This window comes from Protomyctophum bolini (assembly GCF_963924005.1).
Source record: "Protomyctophum bolini genome assembly, chromosome: 9".
Classification (NCBI taxonomy): domain Eukaryota; kingdom Metazoa; phylum Chordata; class Actinopteri; order Myctophiformes; family Myctophidae; genus Protomyctophum; species Protomyctophum bolini.
Window position 1 is genome coordinate 3,352,589 of NC_137870.1, and position 22,203 is coordinate 3,374,791.

Below are 22,203 nucleotides of genomic sequence, written 5' to 3' on the forward strand. Positions count from 1 at the left end.
CTATAGCCCATATCGTACGGCATACTATAGCGCGCAGTTTTTCATCATTTTTGAAGATTTGTAAAAAATGACGAAATGACAAAAACGATGGGTTATAGCCCATGTTTTTTGAAATTTTGAAAAAAAAAGTTAGCCTCGTTTCTCATCATTTTGGACCGTGGGCTATAGCCCATATCGTACGGCATACTATAGCGCGCAGTTTTTCATCATTTTTGAAGATTTGAAAAAAATGACGAAATGACAAAAACGATTGGTTATAGCCCATGTTTTTTGAAATTTTGAAAAAGAAAGTTAGCCTCGTTTCTCATCATTTTGGACCGTGGGCTATAGCCCATATCGTACGGCATACTATAGCGCGCAGTTTTTCATCATTTTTGAAGATTTGAAAAAAATGACGAAATGACAAAAACGATGGGTTATAGCCCATGTTTTTTGAAATTTTGAAAAAAAAAGTTAGCGTCGTTTCTCATCATTTTGGACCGTGGGCTATAGCCCATATCGTACGGCATACTATAGCGCGCAGTTTTTCATCATTTTTAAAGATTTGAAAAAAATGACGAAATGACAAAAACGATGGGTTATAGCCCATGTTTTTTGAAATTTTGAAAAAAAAAGTTAGCCTCGTTTCTCATCATTTTGGACCGTGGGCTATAGCCCATATCGTACGGCATACTATAGCGCGCAGTTTTTCATCATTTTTGAAGATTTGAAAAAAATGACGAAATGACAAAAACGATGGGTTATAGCCCATGTTATTTGAAATTTTGAAAAAAAAAGTTAGACCTCGTTTCTCATCATTTTGGACCGTGGGCTATAGCCCATATCGTACGGCATACTATAGCGCGCAGTTTTTCATCATTTTTGAAGATTTGAAAAAAATGACGAAATGACAAAAACGATGGGTTATAGCCCATGTTTTTTTAAATTTTGAAAAAAAAAGTTAGCCTCGTTCTCATCATTTTGGACCGTGGGCTATAGCCCATATCGTACGGCATACTATAGCGCGCAGTTTTTCATCATTTTTGAAGATTTTAAAAAAATGACGAAATGACAAAAACGATGGGTTTTGTTTTTTGTTTTTTGTTTTTTGAAATTTTGAAAAAAAAAGTTAGCCTCGTTTCTCATCATTTTGGACCGTGGGCTATAGCCCATATCGTACGGCATACTATAGCGCGCAGTTTTTCATCATTTTTGAAGATTTGAAAAAAATGACGAAATGACAAAAACGATGGGTTATAGCCCATGTTTTTTGAAATTTTGAAAAAAAAAGCTAGCCTCGTTTCTCATCATTTTGGACCGTGGGCTATAGCCCATATCGTACGGCATACTATAGCGCGCAGTTTTTTATCATTTTTGAAGATTTGAAAAAAATGACGAAATGACAAAAACGATGGGTTATAGCCCATGTTATTTGAAATTTTGAAAAAAAAAGTTAGACCTCGTTTCTCATCATTTTGGACCGTGGGCTATAGCCCATATCGTACGGCATACTATAGCGCGCAGTTTTTCATCATTTTTGAAGATTTGAAAAAAATGACGAAATGACAAAAACGATGGGTTATAGCCCATGTTTTTTTAAATTTTGAAAAAAAAAGTTAGCCTCGTTCTCATCATTTTGGACCGTGGGCTATAGCCCATATCGTACGGCATACTATAGCGCGCAGTTTTTCATCATTTTTAAAGATTTGAAAAAAATGACGAAATGACAAAAACGATGGGTTATAGCCCATGTTTTTTGAAATTTTGAAAAAAAAAGTTAGCCTCGTTTCTCATCATTTTGGACCGTGGGCTATAGCCCATATCGTACGGCATACTATAGCGCGCAGTTTTTCATCATTTTTGAAGATTTGAAAAAAATGACGAAATGACAAAAACGATGGGTTATAGCCCATGTTATTTGAAATTTTGAAAAAAAAAGTTAGACCTCGTTTCTCATCATTTTGGACCGTGGGCTATAGCCCATATCGTACGGCATACTATAGCGCGCAGTTTTTCATCATTTTTGAAGATTTGAAAAAAATGACGAAATGACAAAAACGATGGGTTATAGCCCATGTTTTTTTAAATTTTGAAAAAAAAAGTTAGCCTCGTTCTCATCATTTTGGACCGTGGGCTATAGCCCATATCGTACGGCATACTATAGCGCGCAGTTTTTCATCATTTTTGAAGATTTTAAAAAAATGACGAAATGACAAAAACGATGGGTTTTGTTTTTTGTTTTTTGTTTTTTGAAATTTTGAAAAAAAAAGTTAGCCTCGTTTCTCATCATTTTGGACCGTGGGCTATAGCCCATATCGTACGGCATACTATAGCGCGCAGTTTTTCATCATTTTTGAAGATTTGAAAAAAATGACGAAATGACAAAAACGATGGGTTATAGCCCATGTTTTTTGAAATTTTGAAAAAAAAAGCTAGCCTCGTTTCTCATCATTTTGGACCGTGGGCTATAGCCCATATCGTACGGCATACTATAGCGCGCAGTTTTTTATCATTTTTGAAGATTTGAAAAAAATGACGAAATGACAAAAACGATGGGTTATAGCCCATGTTATTTGAAATTTTGAAAAAAAAAGTTAGACCTCGTTTCTCATCATTTTGGACCGTGGGCTATAGCCCATATCGTACGGCATACTATAGCGCGCAGTTTTTCATCATTTTTGAAGATTTGAAAAAAATGACGAAATGACAAAAACGATGGGTTATAGCCCATGTTTTTTTAAATTTTGAAAAAAAAAGTTAGCCTCGTTCTCATCATTTTGGACCGTGGGCTATAGCCCATATCGTACGGCATACTATAGCGCGCAGTTTTTCATCATTTTTGAAGATTTGAAAAAAATGACGAAATGACAAAAACGATGGGTTTTTTTTTTTTTTTTTTTTTTTGAAATTTTGAAAAAAAAAGTTAGCCTCGTTTCTCATCATTTTGGACCGTGGGCTATAGCCCATATCGTACGGCATACTATAGCGCGCAGTTTTTCATCATTTTTGAAGATTTGAAAAAAATGACAAAATGACAAAAACGATGGGTTATAGCCCATGTTTTTTGAAATTTTGAAAAAAAAAGCTAGCCTCGTTTCTCATCATTTTGGACCGTGGGCTATAGCCCATATCGTACGGCATACTATAGCGCGCAGTTTTTCATCATTTTTGAAGATTTGAAAAAAATGACGAAATGACAAAAACGATGGGTTATAGCCCATGTTTTTTGAAATTCTGAAAAAAAAAGTTAGCCTCGTTTCTCATCATTTTGGACCGTGGGCTATAGCCCATATCGTACGGCATACTATAGCGCGCAGTTTTTCATCATTTTTGAAGATTTGAAAAAATGACGAAATGACAAAAATGATGGGTTATAGCCCATGTTTTTTGAAATTTTGAAAAAAAAAGTTATCCTCGTTTCTCATCATTTTGGGCCGTGGGCTATAGCCCATATCGTACGGCATACTATAGCGCAGTTTTTCATCATTTTTGAAGATTTGAAAAAAATGACGAAATGACAAAAACGATGGGTTATAGCCCATGTTTTTTGAAATTTTGAAAAAAAAAGCTAGCCTCGTTTCTCATCATTTTGGACCGTGGGCTATAGCCCATATCGTACGGCATACTATAGCGCGCAGTTTTTCATCATTTTTGAAGATTTGAAAAAAATGACGAAATGACAAAAACGATGGGTTATAGCCCATGTTTTTTTAAATTTTGAAAAAAAAAGTTAGCCTCGTTCTCATCATTTTGGACCGTGGGCTATAGCCCATATCGTACGGCATACTATAGCGCGCAGTTTTTCATCATTTTTGAAGATTTGAAAAAAATGACGAAATGACAAAAACGATGGGTTTTGTTTTTTGTTTTTTGTTTTTTGAAATTTTGAAAAAAAAAGTTAGCCTCGTTTCTCATCATTTTGGACCGTGGGCTATAGCCCATATCGTACGGCATACTATAGCGCGCAGTTTTTCATCATTTTTGAAGATTTGAAAAAAATGACGAAATGACAAAAACGATGGGTTATAGCCCATGTTTTTTGAAATTTTGAAAAAAAAAGCTAGCCTCGTTTCTCATCATTTTGGACCGTGGGCTATAGCCCATATCGTACGGCATACTATAGCGCGCAGTTTTTCATCATTTTTGAAGATTTGAAAAAAATGACGAAATGACAAAAACGATGGGTTATAGCCCATGTTTTTTGAAATTTTGAAAAAAAAAGTTAGCCTCGTTTCTCATCATTTTGGACCGTGGGCTATAGCCCATATCGTACGGCATACTATAGCGCGCAGTTTTTCATCATTTTTGAAGATTTGAAAAAATGACGAAATGACAAAAATGATGGGTTATAGCCCATGTTTTTTGAAATTTTGAAAAAAAAAGTTATCCTCGTTTCTCATCATTTTGGACCGTGGGCTATAGCCCATATCGTACGGCATACTATAGCGCACAGTTTTTCATCATTTTTGAAGATTTGAAAAAAATGACGAAATGACAAAAACGATGGGTTATAGCCCATGTTTTTTGAAATTTTGAAAAAAAAAGTTAGCCTCGTTTCTCATCATTTTGGACCGTGGGCTATAGCCCATATCGTACGGCATACTATAGCGCGCAGTTTTTCATCATTTTTGAAGATTTGAAAAAAATGACAAAATGACAAAAACGATGGGTTATAGCCCATGTTTTTTGAAATTTTGAAAAAAAAAGTTAGCCTCGTTTCTCATCATTTTGGACCGTGGGCTATAGCCCATATCGTACGGCATACTATAGCGCGCAGTTTTTCATCATTTTTGATGATTTGAAAAAAATGACGAAATGACAAAAACGATGGGTTATAGCCCATGTTATTTTAAATTTTGAAAAAAAAAGTTAGCCTCGTTTCTCATAATTTTGGACCGTGGGCTATAGCCCATATCGTACGGCATACTATAGCGCGCAGTTTTTCATCATTTTTGAAGATTTGAAAAAAATGACGAAATGACAAAAACGATGGGTTATAGCCCATGTTTTTTGAAATTTTGAAAAAAAAAGTTAGCCTCGTTTCTCATCATTTTGGACCGTGGGCTATAGCCCATATCGTACGGCATACTATAGCGCGCAGTTTTTCATCATTTTTGAAGATTTGAAAAAAATGACGAAATGACAAAAACGATGGGTTATATCCCATGTTTTTTGAAATTTTGAAAAAAAAAGTTAGCCTCGTTTCTCATCATTTTGGACCGTGGGCTATAGCCCATATCGTACGGCATACTATAGCGCTCAGTTTTTCATCATTTTTGAAGATTTGAAAAAAATGACGAAATGACAAAAACGATGGGTTATAGCCCATGTTTTTTGAAATTTTGAAAAAAAAAGTTAGCCTCGTTTCTCATCATTTTGGACCGTGGGCTATAGCCCATATCGTACGGCATACTATAGCGCGCAGTTTTTCATCATTTTTGAAGATTTGAAAAAAATGACGAAATGACAAAAACGATGGGTTATAGCCCATGTTTTTTGAAATTTTGAAAAAAAAAGTTAGCCTCGTTTCTCATCATTTTGGACCGTGGGCTATAGCCCATATCGTACGGCATACTATAGCGCGCAGTTTTTCATCATTTTTGAAGATTTGAAAAAAATGACGAAATGACAAAAACGATGGGTTATAGCCCATGTTTTTTGAAATTTTGAAAAAAAAAGTTAGCCTCGTTTCTCATCATTTTGGACCGTGGGCTATAGCCCATATCGTACGGCATACTATAGTGCGCAGTTTTTCATCATTTTTGAAGATTTGAAAAAAATGACGAAATGACAAAAATGATGGGTTATAGCCCATGTTTTTTGAAATTTTGAAAAAAAAAGTTATCCTCGTTTCTCATCATTTTGGACCGTGGGCTATAGCCCATATCGTACGGCATACTATAGCGCACAGTTTTTCATCATTTTTGAAGATTTGAAAAAAATGACGAAATGACAAAAACGATGGGTTATAGCCCATGTTTTTTGAAATTTTGAAAAAAAAAGTTAGCCTCGTTTCTCATCATTTTGGACCGTGGGCTATAGCCCATATCGTACGGCATACTATAGCGCGCAGTTTTTCATCATTTTTGAAGATTTGAAAAAAATGACGAAATGACAAAAACGATGGGTTATAGCCCATGTTTTTTGAAATTTTGAAAAAAAAAGTTAGCCTCGTTTCTCATCATTTTGGACCGTGGGCTATAGCCCATATCGTACGGCATACTATAGCGCGCAGTTTTTCATCATTTTTGATGATTTGAAAAAAATGACGAAATGACAAAAACAATGGGTTATAGCCCATGTTATTTGAAATTTTGGAAAAAAAAGTTAGCCTCGTTTCTCATCATTTTGGACCGTGGGCTATAGCCCATATCGTACGGCATACTATAGCGCGCAGTTTTTCATAATTTTTGAAGATTTGAAAAAAATGACGAAATGACAAAAACGATGGGTTATAGCCCATGTTTTTTTAAATTTTGAAAAAAAAAGTTAGCCTCGTTTCTCATAATTTTGGACCGTGGGCTATAGCCCATATCGTACGGCATACTATAGCGCGCAGTTTTTCATCATTTTTGAAGATTTGAAAAAAATGACGAAATGACAAAAACGATGGGTTATAGCCCATGTTTTTTGAAATTTTGAAAAAAAAAGTTAGCCTCGTTTCTCATCATTTTGGACCGTGGGCTATAGCCCATATCGTACGGCATACTATAGCGCGCAGTTTTTCATCATTTTTGAAGATTTGAAAAAAATGACGAAATGACAAAAACGATGGGTTATAGCCCATGTTTTTTGAAATTTTGAAAAAAAAAGTTAGCCTCGTTTCTCATCATTTTGGACCGTGGGCTATAGCCCATATCGTACGGCATACTATAGCGCGCAGTTTTTCATCATTTTTGAAGATTTGAAAAAAATGACGAAATGACAAAAACGATGGGTTATAGCCCATGTTTTTTGAAATTTTGAAAAAAAAAGTTAGCCTCGTTTCTCATCATTTTGGACCGTGGGCTATAGCCCATATCGTACGGCATACTATAGCGCGCAGTTTTTCATCATTTTTGAAGATTTGAAAAAAATGACGAAATGACAAAAACGATGGGTTATAGCCCATGTTTTTTGAAATTTTGAAAAAAAAAGTTAGCCTCGTTTCTCATCATTTTGGACCGTGGGCTATAGCCCATATCGAACGGCATACTATAGCGCACAGTTTTTCATCATTTTTGAAGATTTGAAAAAAATGACGAAATGACAAAAACGATGGGTTATAGCTAGGCCTGTCAAAAAAAATCGATTCGAGTTAGAATCGCGATTCTAATGCTGTCCGATTCAGAATCGATTCTCATTTTCCAAAAATCGATTTTTCAAAAAAAAAAAAAAAAAAGGGTTTTTTTTTTTTTTTTTTTTTTTTTTTTCTTTCACAAATGTACCTGTGCATGCAATGCATTATGGCCTGGGTTTCTGCATAGTGCATTTACTACCAGCTAAGCTAAGCCTGCCAATTGTATTTATTTTACACCTGTTTTAATACTAATGTATTGTTCTGGTATTGAGTGAGAAGAGATTTTGTAACTTTTGTACTGGTTCAAATTTGTGCAAGCTAAATACATGAGACATGTTCTTACTCTTGGATTTAACCTTTGTGTGTTTAAATCATTCAGTTGATTAAACCTTTACAATTATACAAGCTTTTTACTAAATGTACTCTGCTTTCATGCCAGAAGACTGGAGTAGATCATGCTAAAATTCTATTTAATTGTTTTTAATAAAATAAAATAAACTGCTTTAGAATCGAAAAAAATCTTTTTTGAATCGAGAATCGGAAAAATCGAAAAGATCGTTTTTGAATCGAATCGTCACCCCAAGAATCGGAATCGAATCGAATCGAATCGTGGGACACCTAAAGATTCGCAGCCCTACTTATAGCCCATGTTTTTTGAAATTTTGAAAAAAAAAGTTAGCCTCGTTTCTCACCATTTTGGACCGTGGGCTATAGCCCATATCGTACGGCATACTATAGCGCGCAGTTTTTCATCATTTTTGAAGATTTGAAAAAAAAGACGAAATGACAAAAACGATGGGTTATAGCCCATGTTTTTTGAAATTTTGAAAAAAAAAGTTAGCCTCGTTTCTCATCATTTTGGACCGTGGGCTATAGCCCATATCGTACGGCATACTATAGCGCGCAGTTTTTCATCATTTTTGAAGATTTGAAAAAAATGACGAAATGACAAAAACGATGGGTTATAGCCCATGTTTTTTGAAATTTTGAAAAAAAAAGTTAGCCTCGTTTCTCATCATTTTGGACCGTGGGCTATAGCCCATATCGAACGGCATACTATAGCGCGCAGTTTTTCATCATTTTTGAAGATTTGAAAAAAATGACGAAATGACAAAAACGATGGGTTATAGCCCATGTTTTTTTTAATTTTGAAAAAAAAAAGTTAGCCTCGTTTCTCATCATTTTGGACCGTGGGCTATAGCCCATATCGTACGGCATACTATAGCGCGCAGTTTTTCATCATTTTTGAAGATTTGAAAAAAATGACGAAATGACAAAAACGATGGGTTATAGCCCATGTTTTTTGAAATTTTGAAAAAAAAAGTTAGCCTCGTTTCTCATCATTTTGGACCGTGGGCTATAGCCCATATCGTACGGCATACTATAGCGCGCAGTTTTTCATCATTTTTGAAGATTTGAAAAAAATGACGAAATGACAAAAACGATGGGTTATAGGCTATAGCCCATGTTTTTTGAAATTTTGAAAAAAAAAGTTAGCCTCGTTTCTCATCATTTTGGACCGTGGGCTATAGCCCATATCGTACGGCATACTATAGCGCGCAGTTTTTCATCATTTTTGAAGATTTAAAAAAATGAAAAAATGAAAAAAACGATGGGTTATAGCCTATAACCCATCGTTTTATTCATTTTTTTCAAATCCTCAAAAATGATGAAAAACAGCATGCTACAGTACCCTAACCCTTGATCGTAGGAGATAGTAATGTAGGACTCTACAGATCGAGTGCTATCCAGTCATAAAGTTTGAACACTTGAAGAAACTACTACAGAAAACTGGAAACACCGCCAATGTGGCGCACTGCATCCTATCCGTAGGAATGAACAATCGACAGCAGGGGACAACATAGAAACAGGACGGAAGACAATGAGGGCGGACACAAGTGTGGCCTACATGGGTCACATATAATTGGCCCAGCTGGTACCCACTTAAGGCCCAATCAGATCCCAGTTCAAACCCATATAGGAAAAAAACAGGTGGCGCAGACATGGTTCTGAAATAAAATGGCCCATTTGGATACCACCTAAGATCCAGGTAGAAACCCACGTAAGCCCATATGGGCTAACACGGGTGGGCCCTTTGTGAAAACTGGGTGCACGGCCCACTTGGAACCTATGCCCATAGCCCATGTCAAAACCCAATTGGTATGTTAGCTGGGTTGGTATCTCGCACGCACGCACGCACGCATGCTCGCACGCACGCACGCACGCACGCATGCTCGCTCGCACGCACGCACGCACGCACGCACTCACCCACAAGGTTCAAACAGCTCAGAGTCCAGGATCTGATGTGGACAAGACAAGACTAGGAGGTCAATACATTCAGTTGGTATCTCTCACACACACACACATGCGCACACGCGCGCGCGCACACACACGCACGCACGCACGCACGCACGCACGCACGCACGCACGCACGCACACACACACACACACACACACGCACACACACACGCACGCACACACACACACGCACGCACGCACGCACACACACACACACGCAGGCGGTAATCCTTCACACACCTGAATGAGGGACCTCATATTAGAGAAGTGTGTGTCCATGGCTCTGCCGTTGGGGAAGTTCTGACTCATCCTCTTCATGAGCTGAGTGAAGCAGCTGTACGCCAGGCACTCTGTGGACGCCACACGCAACACACACAACGAGAAGAGAATCAGACACGACGACGGAGCGCCGTGACTTATAGGACAAAGAACTACTAGAGTCAAGTGTGTTCACACACCGCTGACGCACACCGCTGACACGTTAACCCATTCTGACCTGAGATCAGATTCATACGAGGTTTCCACTGGACACACACTGGTCTGATTATTAACCCATTCTGACCTGAGATCAGATTCTAAAAATGTCAGTCGTTCTTCTTCGATTTTTCAAAAATAGCAGACCTACAAGCTCGTAGCGCGCCACTCGGTGGCGCGCTATGAGCTTGTAGATCTGCTATTTTTCAATAGCTAAAGCATAACATGATGCCAACACCAAAACGGGTTCCCGTTCAGAATGGGTTAACCACACACCACTGGTCACAGTCAAGTGTACAATCATCTGCACCGAGAGAGAGAGCTAATAAAACATTTACAGTTGAAATTTGAATTACTCTCGTAACGGGACGAGGTAAGTGGACCAGTCGAAATTTAGGAAAAGGGGGGGGGCCTGGAGGAAAAATAGAGGAGGGCGATGCCGTTCTATATTTTAGTCAGAGGGAGGGTGAGCTAATTGTATTTCAAGTCCAAGGGAGGGTAATCCAATTTTGATAATAAAATAGTCTGAATTTTTATATACATGTTTTACTACAGAAAAAAACGGCTATTTTCAGCATGCAACCAAGTGTAAAATGACTTGTACGGGGATCTCTTGTCCACTACTCCCTTCCTAACATCTTAGTCTAGTTTTCATTTGTCAACGGAATTATTTAGTCTTATAGTTTTAGTCGTCGTAGCTTAGTTTTTTATTTCGTTTCCATTTAGTCTTTGTCACTGAAAAAAGGTAGTCGACGAGCATTTTTCGTCTTAGTTTTAGTCGACAAAAACAACAACACTGATAGGAAACCGTGTCATATAAAAAACTGCAGAATATTCAACGTAAATACAATAATAATTTAAAGCTGTCATTGCTCAGCTTCAGGCAGACTCTTACCGTCGTCCAGGATGACCATCAGTGGAGCCAGCAGGTCGCACATGCCCTGCACGTAACCCATCTCCAAGTGCTCCCAGACATAGCTGCAAGACAACCACATACCGCATGAAACCAGTGGAACTAAGTGGTAGAGAGAGACTGCAGTGACGTAGAGTCTGTGGGGGCCGGAGCTTAGAGTATATATACAATAGAGAAAGCACCCAGAGGAAACCCTGAGGCGAAATGGACATAGTGGCCGAATTTGTCATTGCAGCTCGAGCCAGCGCTGCTCCGTTGACTGTCATTGCGCACGTTCATGTGATTGAGGCCATGACACGTGAACGAATGTTTCATACGTGAACGCGCACAAACGGCACAATGATAGTCAACGGCAGCGCGTTCATGTGTTTGAGGCAAATCCATCCCAGAATGCACTCTGTTCCTACCAGGAAGGAGGAGTGAAATCGCCTCATGCGCTTTTGAGCAACTTAATGCAAGTGGATGGAAGGAGAACTCGGGTGTCTTCTCTATTCATATATAACTCTATGGACCGGAGGGAACAGGGCCCCCATGGGGATTTTCGGGGGAATTGCACCCAACCGCACTGAAGACAGTCAAGACACTGTCCAACACCGCCCTCCTCTGGCTAAACCAGGCATGAGGATTATGAAAACTATTCGAGAGGGTCTGTACTGTACTAGAGCAGTGGTTCCCAAACGTTTTCATGTCAAGGACCCCCAAATTGACACTAAATAGCCCCCCATTTGAAAAATATATGCCAGGGCCCCAATAAGAGAAGATTTTTTTTATGGTGGCAGTGATTTTCAACCCGTTTAATTTAATTCAAGGACCTCCAGTTTGACATGCATTAGTCTTCTATGGACCCCCCCCCCATTGAATAGCATTTCTATCTCTGGGATAGGTTGACACCTGTGTTCAATTACTGTTGATTGTATCTCATACTCATGCATAACCCATTCTGACCTGAGATCAGATTCATTCGAGGTTTCCACTGGACACACACACACTGGTCTGATTAACCCATTCTGACCTGAGATCAGAATCTAAAAATGTCAGTCGTTCTTCGATTAAAATAAATAAATAGCAGACCTACAAGCTCGTAGCGCGCCACTCGGTGGCGCGCTATGAGCTTGTAGATCTGCTATTTTTCAATAGCTAAAGCATGACATGATGCTAACACCAAAATGGGTTCCCGTTCAGAATGGGATAAATACCACACTTGCTGTTATCTTGTCACAAGCGCTGAGGAAGGCCAGACAGGCCGAAACACGTACTGTACGTTTTCAGTCTCAGAGGTAAATAAAGTCATGTAAAAGGACATATAATGAGTGTCTAAATGTAGACGTCTAAATGTAGACGTCTAAATCAGGGCTTCCTAAACTTTTTTGGACCAGGTACCCCTTTTGGGGTAGATATTTTTCCAGGTACCCTCTCATCCTCGCAACACAGATAACAATATATTTACAACCACAAGCAGTGTTTCCTGCAGGAATGGCTTTGGCATGGTGCTGGGCGTCTAAATGTAGACGTCTAAATGTAGACGTCTAAATGTAGACGTCTAAATGTGTACGTCTAAATGTAGACGTCTAAATGTGTACGTCTTCTCTTATGGGGGTCCCTGGCATATCTTTTCAAATGGGGGTCCACGGGCTAAGTAGGGGGTCCTTGACATGAAAAAGTTTGGGAACCACTGCTTTAAACACTTTAGCACTTTATGAACATGAACAAAATAGATGGGTCCCCCCTGGAACTCCCTCAGGTACCCCTGGGGGTCCCCGGACCCCACTTTGGGAACCACTGTACTAGAGGGCCTATGTCGATATACTTTTTAGGACAGTCTAATATATAGGAAAAACTGCAGAATATTCAACGTAAATACAATAATAATTTAAAGCTGTCATTGCTGAACTTCAGGCAGCAAACACCAGCGTGTACATTTCTCAATGTCAGAGTAGTGAAACCTCCACCTTCAACCACTGCAGATGAACTGTAAATGTTGTCTTGAAAAACCCGTGAGAATCCCACATAACCGTGAGAATGTTCAAAATGTGTCAATTAAAAGGGTCCATTTTGGTTACATGTGTACACTCTCTGGCTTAACAAATTGATAGGTTATCACTTATCAGTGAAGACCAACCATACTTCCAATAGACTTGTGAATATGTATTTAAAGGACAACTTTAGTTATTTTCAACTAAGGTTCATATTTTAGGTTGTTATTAGAGAAACTAAAAGGTGAGTGTTAATTTTCTGTCATTTTCAGCTTTCTTTTGTTTTTGGGATTTTAGCAGTTTTTGACAGGGGGGCGGGGGCATTCGAGCATGGGGATAAATATGTATTTTTTTACCCAGTAGGCTACCTTCACATTCAGCATAGATCCTGTGATCTTCCGTGGCCAGATGTAATTTCCTGGGGTTTATTAGGACTATAGTAAATAATACAAAAATAAATCACCATAACATTTTGTAAAAAAAAAATATATTTAGCCCCATGTTCGAATGCCCCCGCCCCCCCTGTCAAATAGAGCTAAAATCCCTAAAACGAAAGAAAGCAGCAAATGAAAAAAAAAAAATTAACACTCATCTTTTACATTCTCTAATGACAACCTAAAACATGAAACTTGAGAAAAAACATGTATTTCAACACGTTTCCTTTCTTAAAAAAAGTAAGAAGAAAAAAAAGAACACAATTTCAACACGTTTCTTTTCTTGAAAGATGCTTGAAGGTATTGTGTATTATTTTTGGTCTCTGTTGGTACACTGTACCTGCACATGATGTTGCGTAGCTTCTGGAGGTTGCTGGAGGTGAAGTAACAGTAGTTACGATCACAGCGCTGAACGTCTTTGTCTATCCTGTGCAGGTTGAGAGCAATGGTGTCCAGAAGCTCAATCTGTCCACAACGGAAAACGGAACGGATTTCAATTGTTTAACCCATTCTTCTGACCTGAGATCAGATTCATACGAGGTTTCCACTGGACACACAAACTGGGTCTGATTAACCCATTCTGACCTGAGATCAGATTCTAAAAAATGTCAGTCGTTCTTCGATTTTTTCAAAAATAGCAGACCTACAAGCTCATAGCGCGCCACTCGGTGGCGCGCTATGAGCTTGTAGATCTGCTATTTTTCAATAGCTAAAGCATAACATGATGCTAACACCAAAATGAGTTCCCGTTCAGAATGGGTTAAGGTTTTTTTTTAGTGGTGCGACCACTCCCTTACGGAGCTATGTGTGTGGTTGGGTGGCTGGGTGGCTGGGTGGCTGGGTGTCTGGGTATGAGCACGGAAAAACAGCATGGTTGTTTTTCACCACCTGTGCGCAACCTAACACACACACGCAAACACACACACGCACGTATTAACTGTATAAATATATATATGAGCCTTCACCCTAACCCATCCCGCCCCAACACTCTCCCTGCTGAAAGGTATGTGCCTCCCCAGCCGGCATGCAGTGACAATTATCCAGTGGTGGTAAGTACTGTATACTTACGTACAATTTTGAGGTATTTGTACTTTACTTGATATTTCCAAATTCCAATACTTTTACTTCTACTCCACTACATCATCTCAGAGCCAATTTCTTTTAACTTTTACTCCACGTACTACAATTATTTGAAAACTTTAGTTACTACTAGTTACTTTGGCGATTTAACATTTTGATTAGAAAACATACATTAACCACTTCAACTCTATACATTTCGGCCGTTTGAAAATAGCCGATCTACAAGCTCTCAATGCGGCGCAAGACTCGCAACGACTCAATAGCTGGAGTATAACATAATACACCAAAAGGGGTTCCCACAAACTGCCTCCCCCTGGCCAGCCGGGGGATGCCTGATGGAGGGGAAAAGGAACTGGTTGGAATAACGTGTTCCTTCCACGCGCTACGACGTCCAACCAGGGAAACTCCCCCCTGTCAGGTGTAAAGGAGCAACTTGGACACTCAGGCTTGAAGGAAGCATGAGTTCAAGTCCGTTGCTCTCCCCTTGTCCCCCATATATGGGGACTAGGTTGCTCTCCCCTTGTCCCCCATATATGGGGACTAGGTTGCTCTCCCCTTGTCCCCCATATATGGGGACTAGGTTGCTCTCCCCTTGTCCCCCATATATGGGGACTAGGTTGGTCTCCCCTTGTCCCCCATATATGGGGACTAGGTTGGTGGAGGGTGTGTAGAGCCCAGGATCACATTAGATGATTGACACAGGGTGAAAAATGGGTTACAAAATCGTAAAGCAGTAAATTTCCTGCTGTTTGTGATGTAAGATCCTGCAAATCCCATATATGTCAATGGGATTTGCCAGCAGATGTCACTGTTTTCACTTTAGCTCAAAAGGCTTCCAAACCCCAAAGAATGTCATAAAACCTTTAAAAAACAAAAGGGGTTCCCACCCAAAATGGATTAAAAACAACAACATATCCCCCCTCCCGTAGCATGAATTGCACACATTATTATGACCACAAACCGTGTACGACGAGAGCGAAGGCGAGACGCTCCCTCCTTCCTCCGCGGCGGCGGCGTCCGTGACCAGCTTGTCCAGCTGTGAGCACAGCCTCTCCTCGCTCAAGAGCGCGGCGGCCGCGGCGTCCTCCGCGTCCTGCTGCTGCTGCTTCCCCACGCCGCCCCCCTCCTCCTCGCCGTCCTCCACGCTCTCCGACAGGATCTGGGAGTGACCTGAAGTCACAGAGTAGTTTCTAGATGACGGTAGGCCAGAGTCGGGGGAGTCAAACTCCACCAGGGGGCGCTCCTCCTCCTCCGGCGCCACCACCACCACCATGGCGGGGGCAGCGGAGGGGAGCAGGGTGGTGGTGGGGGGGGTGGTGCGGTGGTGGTGGTGGGTCCTCACCGCTCGGGGGGGTGTACTCCCCCTGGCCCCCGGGAGCGTCGGGATCGTCGACGGACATGAAGACCTGGGGGGCAGGGAAGGAAGGGGAGGCGGGGAGGGAGGGGGAGGACAGAGGTGTATATAGCGGGTGAAGAGCGGTGGCGGAAAAAGGGCGCTCACGGTTTGTACTTCAGTGTGCATGTAATACACACAGGTGTGTTACTACTTACTGCACATTACTGTACTGTATCTCTGTACAGTACAGAGATTAAAGGTATATTCAGTGATTTCACTCAAAAAACCTTAGGTTTCGTTTTTGGCTGTGGGACCTAAGCCTTTCATCCAATCAGGATAGAGAGCCAAAAAATGAAACCTAAGGTTTTTTGACCCCCAGGGGTTAACTGGGGACAGGGAGGAACTCCTTATATGGTCAGCACACTCTATAGTAGAGAGGATTATCACAACAAAACAAAAAAATAAGTGATATTTGAATTAAGTGAAATCACTGAATATACCTTTAAGACTCTGCAATTTGATACCACAGTTTTTATGCAGGATTGTCTGTTGTATTGATTTACAGTTCAGTCAGATCGAGGCACCTAACGTACATCAAAGGATACAGGACCGTATCTCTGCTGTCGGGAGGAAAGCTCATAACTCCAAAATGTTCATTTTTCAGGAAATTAAAAAATATACATTTTTTCAGGAATTAAAGAAAACCTTATATATATTTTTTTTAAACAAAGCAATACAGCCTCATCAAAGTTGGTGTTGTGACTTTATATATTGTCAATTACTTCCATGAGAGGTGGGAGAGAGGTGGTGGAGTTAGTTTCTTTAGCAGACATTTTGAGGGTCCAATGGAGTTAAGAGGTTTTGTCCAAAGCACTTTTCACTACTATCCATTAGTTAAATATTTTCGAAACAACACAACAGACGTAAAGGGTGTTCAATAGCACTGATTTATGCCCAAAGAAAACGTCAAAAATGGAGTTATGAGGTTTCCTCCTGACAGCAACTAATTGTAGCATACACTTGTATTTGGCGGAAAGGGCTCTTCTTGAGTGAGTGAGACAGACGACTGTAATGTCAGGAACATCTGTGTGGAACCGAGGCATTGTGTCGCCCACCACTCTTCTCTGTAGTGGCCAGGCACTCCAACCAACACAATAGAGACATCATCGTACCTGGAAGTTATCGGCCCAAAACATTGTGTTCATTGTCATGATTTGCCACGATCCGAGTTGGCTTTGTCCGCGGCGTAACCGTCTTTAAATAAATACTTTAAGAAATGGCTATGGGAAAAATGCATTGGGATTTATTTCCTGGGCCACTCGTCGTTCTGAAAGGGGGAGGGACTGCGACGCTCTATTGGTATCATAGGCGGATTTAGCAATTACGGGGCTCCTATAGAGCGGCGCAGTCCCTCCCCCTTTCAGAACAACGAACGGCCCAGGAAATGAAAAGGCAATGCATTTCCCCATAGGCAGTTTTTATTTAATTTATTTAAAGACCTTTTAAGCGCCGTACGAAGCCAACTCTTGTCGTGACAAATCATGACAACACACACAATATTTCGGGCCAAACAAAGAATTAGAAAGTAGAAAAAAACGGCAGGTTACAACACTTTCTTTGTTGTTTTTCTTCTTTGTAATTATTTGTTTGGTCCAAAATATTGTGTGTGTTGTCATGATTTGTCACGACAAGAGTTGGCTTCGTACGACGCTTAAAAGGTCTTTAAATAAATTAAATAAAAACTGCCTATGGGGAAATGCATTGAGTTTTCATTTCCTGGGCCGTTCGTTGTTCTGAAAGGGGGAGGGACTGCGCCGCTCTATATCAAAGCTCTTAGCTCTTGGGGGTGAGCTTGACCTGCATAGCAACCGTTGCGAGACTATTTGGATTGGCATTGGACAATCGCTTTTTGGGATTTAGTGAAGGGCTAATTCCTGTGGGTATACGTCGATGCTCACCTCGTTGCTGAGCGTGGAGTCTCTGTGGACGAGCCGCAGCACGTGGCTGTCGATGCTGCTGCCGGACGACAGCTTGGCAAAGATGGCCGACTGCATCTCCTTCTCCCGCAGGTTCACGATGACCTCGCACGCCTTCCACTCTCTCGTCACCTGCTGGTAGCGCTGGCTGACCTTCTCGTCGATCTATCGCCGACCGATGAAGCGAGCACGCACACACGCACGCACACACACACACACACACACACACACACACACACACACACACCGATCAGCAGACTGCGAGGTGAACAGTGAATAAACTGCGCAGGGGCATATCCCACCCACATAATAATAATAATAACCCATCCGTTACTACATGTGCAGGGCACAACACTGGGTTAAAAAACACAGCTGAAAATTCCCCTTCTTCCCATATTGTGCTGCAACGTAACTCTAGGATGAGCCGAGCAGTTGTATCCTGAGGACTTCAGCTTTACAACTCCACAACAGCGTCCGCCCTTCATTATGGATTACTACATGTATGATTGAAGACATCAAAGGTCAGAATTGAATTGTAATTTGTTGCTGAATGGATTTTCATCGCTTGTTGTTGTCTGCTGCTATGCTGCGGGGATGCTATCTTGCTCATTTGTAATTTGGAAGTGAGTCGAAAGAAACTAGCCGTCTTCAATACTCAACACTACTACTTCAATACCAGTAGGCTGCCTGGGAGAGTGTGTTTTTAGTGTACATTTGGGAATGTGATGGGATGAAGTGTCTTGGTAGCAGCCTGACATTTACACCCGTCAGTCTCTCTAAGACACCTGGACTTAATATTTGTAGGCAAAAATGAGTATTAATCCATTTAAAATGAGTATCAATGAATCAATTAATTGACTAATTAATTAACTAATTAATGCAAAAAAAATATTTGCGCGCCGTGTGCCCAGGCAGACTTTCCCAAGCCAAGGTAATAATGAATTCCTGCGTGCTAATCTCTTGTCGTGACAAATCATGACAACACACACAATATTTTGGACCAAATAATTACAAAGAAGAACAAAACGTGTTGTAACGTGCCGTTTTATCTACTTGCTAATTTGGCCCGAAAAATTGTGTTTGTCATGATTGGTCCGAAGGTTCACTCGAAAATTCCTGCCGAAGTTCGAGTCCTAAAATAAGGGCTAGGGTACAGCCTTAGTGTGTGTGTGTGTGTGTGTCTTACATGGTTCATTGCCTTCTTGTCCATGCCAAACTTGTAGTGTCCCAGTAGAAAGGGCCACACCTCCTTCCTGATGTCATGCTGCACCCCGCCATAGTAGACCAACCGCAACAGCTCCAGCTCTTTGTAGTTCTGGCCACATAACATGAGACACACACACACACACACACACACACACACAGAGACACACACAGACACACACAGAGACACACACACACACACACACACACACACACACACACACACACACACACACACACACACGATACTTATATTTCTAAAGTTTTCAACATATTCCCTTACCCATTTTGACCTGGGAACGATTCTACTAAATGCCTTCTAAATCCTGACCCTATGTTTCTATGTCAGTCGTTCTCAAACATTTTCATGTCAAGGACCCCCAAAAATATAATTGACCCCCCATCTGAAAATATGTATAGTTCCAGGGACCCCCCCCCCCCCCCCATCTGAAAATATGTATAGTTCCAGGGACCCCCCCAGAAGATTTGAGTTCAAAACGCTCGCTCTGAAAGAAGATTTGCACCACATTTTCACGATTAAAAGCTTGTAGCGCGTGTACATCTAAAGCATAACATAATGCTTAAAAAAAAAGAAAAGGGGTTCCCGCCCAGAATGGGCTAAGTAAAAGAAAATTATATAATTGATCCTAAGAAAAAGTTTGGGTGTCGGTACTGTACTGTATGTCCCAAAACTCGAAACTCGTTTCTGGTGAATCCGGGGAAATGAAGTAAAAGTGCAGTGAGAAATGGAGACGGACACAAAAGAGAGACCGGATGGTTGACGACAGGCGGCTCGCAGACAGAAATAGAGTGTGAATTAGTAATGGTTACGTCCCTGGAAGTGATGAAGAAGGAGTACATTTAGCTCCTTTAACCCATTTAAGACCTGGCACTACTATAGATTCTACAAAATGTCTTCTCAATCCTGACAGTTTTCTGGAAAAACCCAATGTTTCTGTGTCAGTGCTGCTAAAAATATTTCATGTCAAGAACCCCCAGAAATGTTATATAATTGGCCACTAGCTGACCTCCCATCTGAAAATATGTTGGTTCCAGGGACCCCAAAGATTTGTGACACATTTTCACGATAAAAACAAACAAAACAGCAGATCTACAAGCTCGTAGCGCGGCACTCGGTGCCGCACTACGAGCTTGTAGATCTGCTGTTTTCCAATAGCTAAGGCATAACAAAAAGGGGTTCCCGTCCAAAATGGGTTAATCGCTATGGCGGTGTCATATCACACACCCTTATGAGACTCCATTTGGGCGACAGCCATTAAAGATTCATTAGCATGAAAATAGAATAGACTGGGACGAGGAGATTATAGAGCCGCATGATCAATGCTGCGTGGTACATTTACTGTACTAAAGATGTACAGTAGCAGACAATAATACATCACAACTATTGATCTATAGTCATTTAGCAGCTGAATGATGATGAACGTGGTATTATTTATGCTGCTCCATAACCATATAAGGAGTTCCCGAAGCAGTCACGCCCCAAATATGGAGTGCTGTGTCGTCTGACCTCCAATGTCGTCGTGGCAGCAGGCACAAACATAATATGGGCACAGAAGGGGGTATGGCCATATGTGACTATATTTGACTGAGGGGCCTATTGACATTCCCATATACAGTATGTATATGGGAATGTCACCTGGGGTGACCAACCAACCAACCAACCAACCAACTGACTGACTGACTGACTGACTGACTAGTGGAAATGCACGATTTCATGGTAAATAAATTGTAATTGTACAGTACATTGTGTACAACCAGAAGTCACCTCACCATGCTGCATGAGATCAACGGCAATCATTCTTTTGTTGTGAACTCCACCAGCAGATATCAGTATAAGTGCAGTTTTACATCTGGTATATAGACAGACCTGTAGCCCCTGTGCCACGACAATTTACAATTTACAATTTAGGCATTTAGCAGACGCTCTTAATCCAGAGCGATTTACATTAAGTAAGAACAAAAAAAGCATGGGAATACATCACATAAAAAAGCATTTATCATGAAACATGCGTAAGATAAGAAAGTAACAGTGGAATATCTATATAATGATATACATATAAACTATATATATATTATACTATGCTATACATAATGTACTATGACGTGCTATGACTACATACAATGCACTTATGCTGTCTACATAACATGCTATAAGTCTGTATCAAATGCTATCCAAGTCTACAGAAATGCTATCTAAGGGGGGTAGGAGGGTAAGTGCTATCGGGGCCATGGTGGAGTCTGAAAACACACGCATGCATCCCAGCCTCTCTGACCTTGCAGTCCTTCTGGTATTTGCTCCACACGTCTTTGCTCAGGCCCCCCGAGGCCTCGCAGGGTCTGTCCGGGGGCACGATGTTGTGGTTGACCAGGGCTGACAGGTGTGTCCGCACGGTGGACAGGTGGCGACAGTAGGCCAGCCCTGGGGGGCAGAGAGACAGAGACAGAGACAGAGCCGTCATGAGGGAGGCAGTGACGTGATACAAGGAGACTGCCTGATTTATCCCATTCTGACCGGAGATCAGATTCTAAAAATGTCCTTCTACATCCTGACAGTTTTCTGAAAAAGCTATGTTTCTGTGTCAGTATGGTTCTTTGATTTTTCAAAAATAGCAGATCTACAAGCTCATAGCGCGCCACCGAGTGGCGCGCTACGAGCTTGTAGGTCTGCTATTTTTCAATAGCTAAAGCATAACGTAATGCTATAACACCAAAAGGGGTCCCCGACCAAAATGGGTTATATACCTGCTTGTGCAGTGGTGGAAAAATAACTCAATTGTTTTACTTATGTAAAAGTACCAATGCTGCAATTTAGAACTACTTTGTTACAAGTAAAAGTGCGGCATTGAAAATGTAATGTACTTGAGTAAAAGTGCAAAAGTATCGGCATAAAAGTAAAAGTACTCTATATTGCAGAATGAAGTTCAACATTTGTACGAAATCTATTGAAAATAGCAGATCTACAATGAGTCGCAACGGCTTGTAGATCTGCTATTTTCATCATGGTCAGTTGCATGGTCAGTAGGTCAGTATCATGTCAGTATCATGGTCAGTAGGTCAGTATCATGGTCAGTAGGTCAGTATCATGTCAGTTTCATGGTCAGCAGGTCAGTATCATGTCAGTTTCATGGTCAGCATCATGTCAGTATCATGGTCAGTATCATGGTCAGCATCATGTCAGTATCATGGTCAGTATCATGGTCAGCATCATGTCAGTATCATGGTCAGTATCATGGTCAG

At 40.8% G+C, this 22,203-nt stretch overlaps 2 protein-coding genes across 2 annotated transcripts in view; one reads left to right on the forward strand and one right to left on the reverse strand.

Moving 5' to 3' along the window:
• Positions 1-22,203, forward strand: part of tpst1 (tyrosylprotein sulfotransferase 1) — a 224,171-nt gene that overhangs the window by 109,579 nt on the left and 92,389 nt on the right. The gene's annotated exons all lie outside the window — the stretch shown is intronic.
• sgsm2 (small G protein signaling modulator 2) overlaps positions 1-22,203 on the reverse strand; it is a gene marked incomplete at both ends in the record, with an annotated part of 132,013 nt that overhangs the window by 25,198 nt on the left and 84,612 nt on the right. Inside the window, 8 exon segments of the mRNA XM_080771550.1 lie at positions 9,797-9,906; positions 10,926-11,008; positions 13,691-13,815; positions 15,392-15,758; positions 15,760-15,836; positions 17,725-17,907; positions 18,929-19,057; positions 21,240-21,385. Of these exon segments, the coding sequence (XP_080627676.1) occupies positions 9,797-9,906; positions 10,926-11,008; positions 13,691-13,815; positions 15,392-15,758; positions 15,760-15,836; positions 17,725-17,907; positions 18,929-19,057; positions 21,240-21,385 (1,220 nt within the window).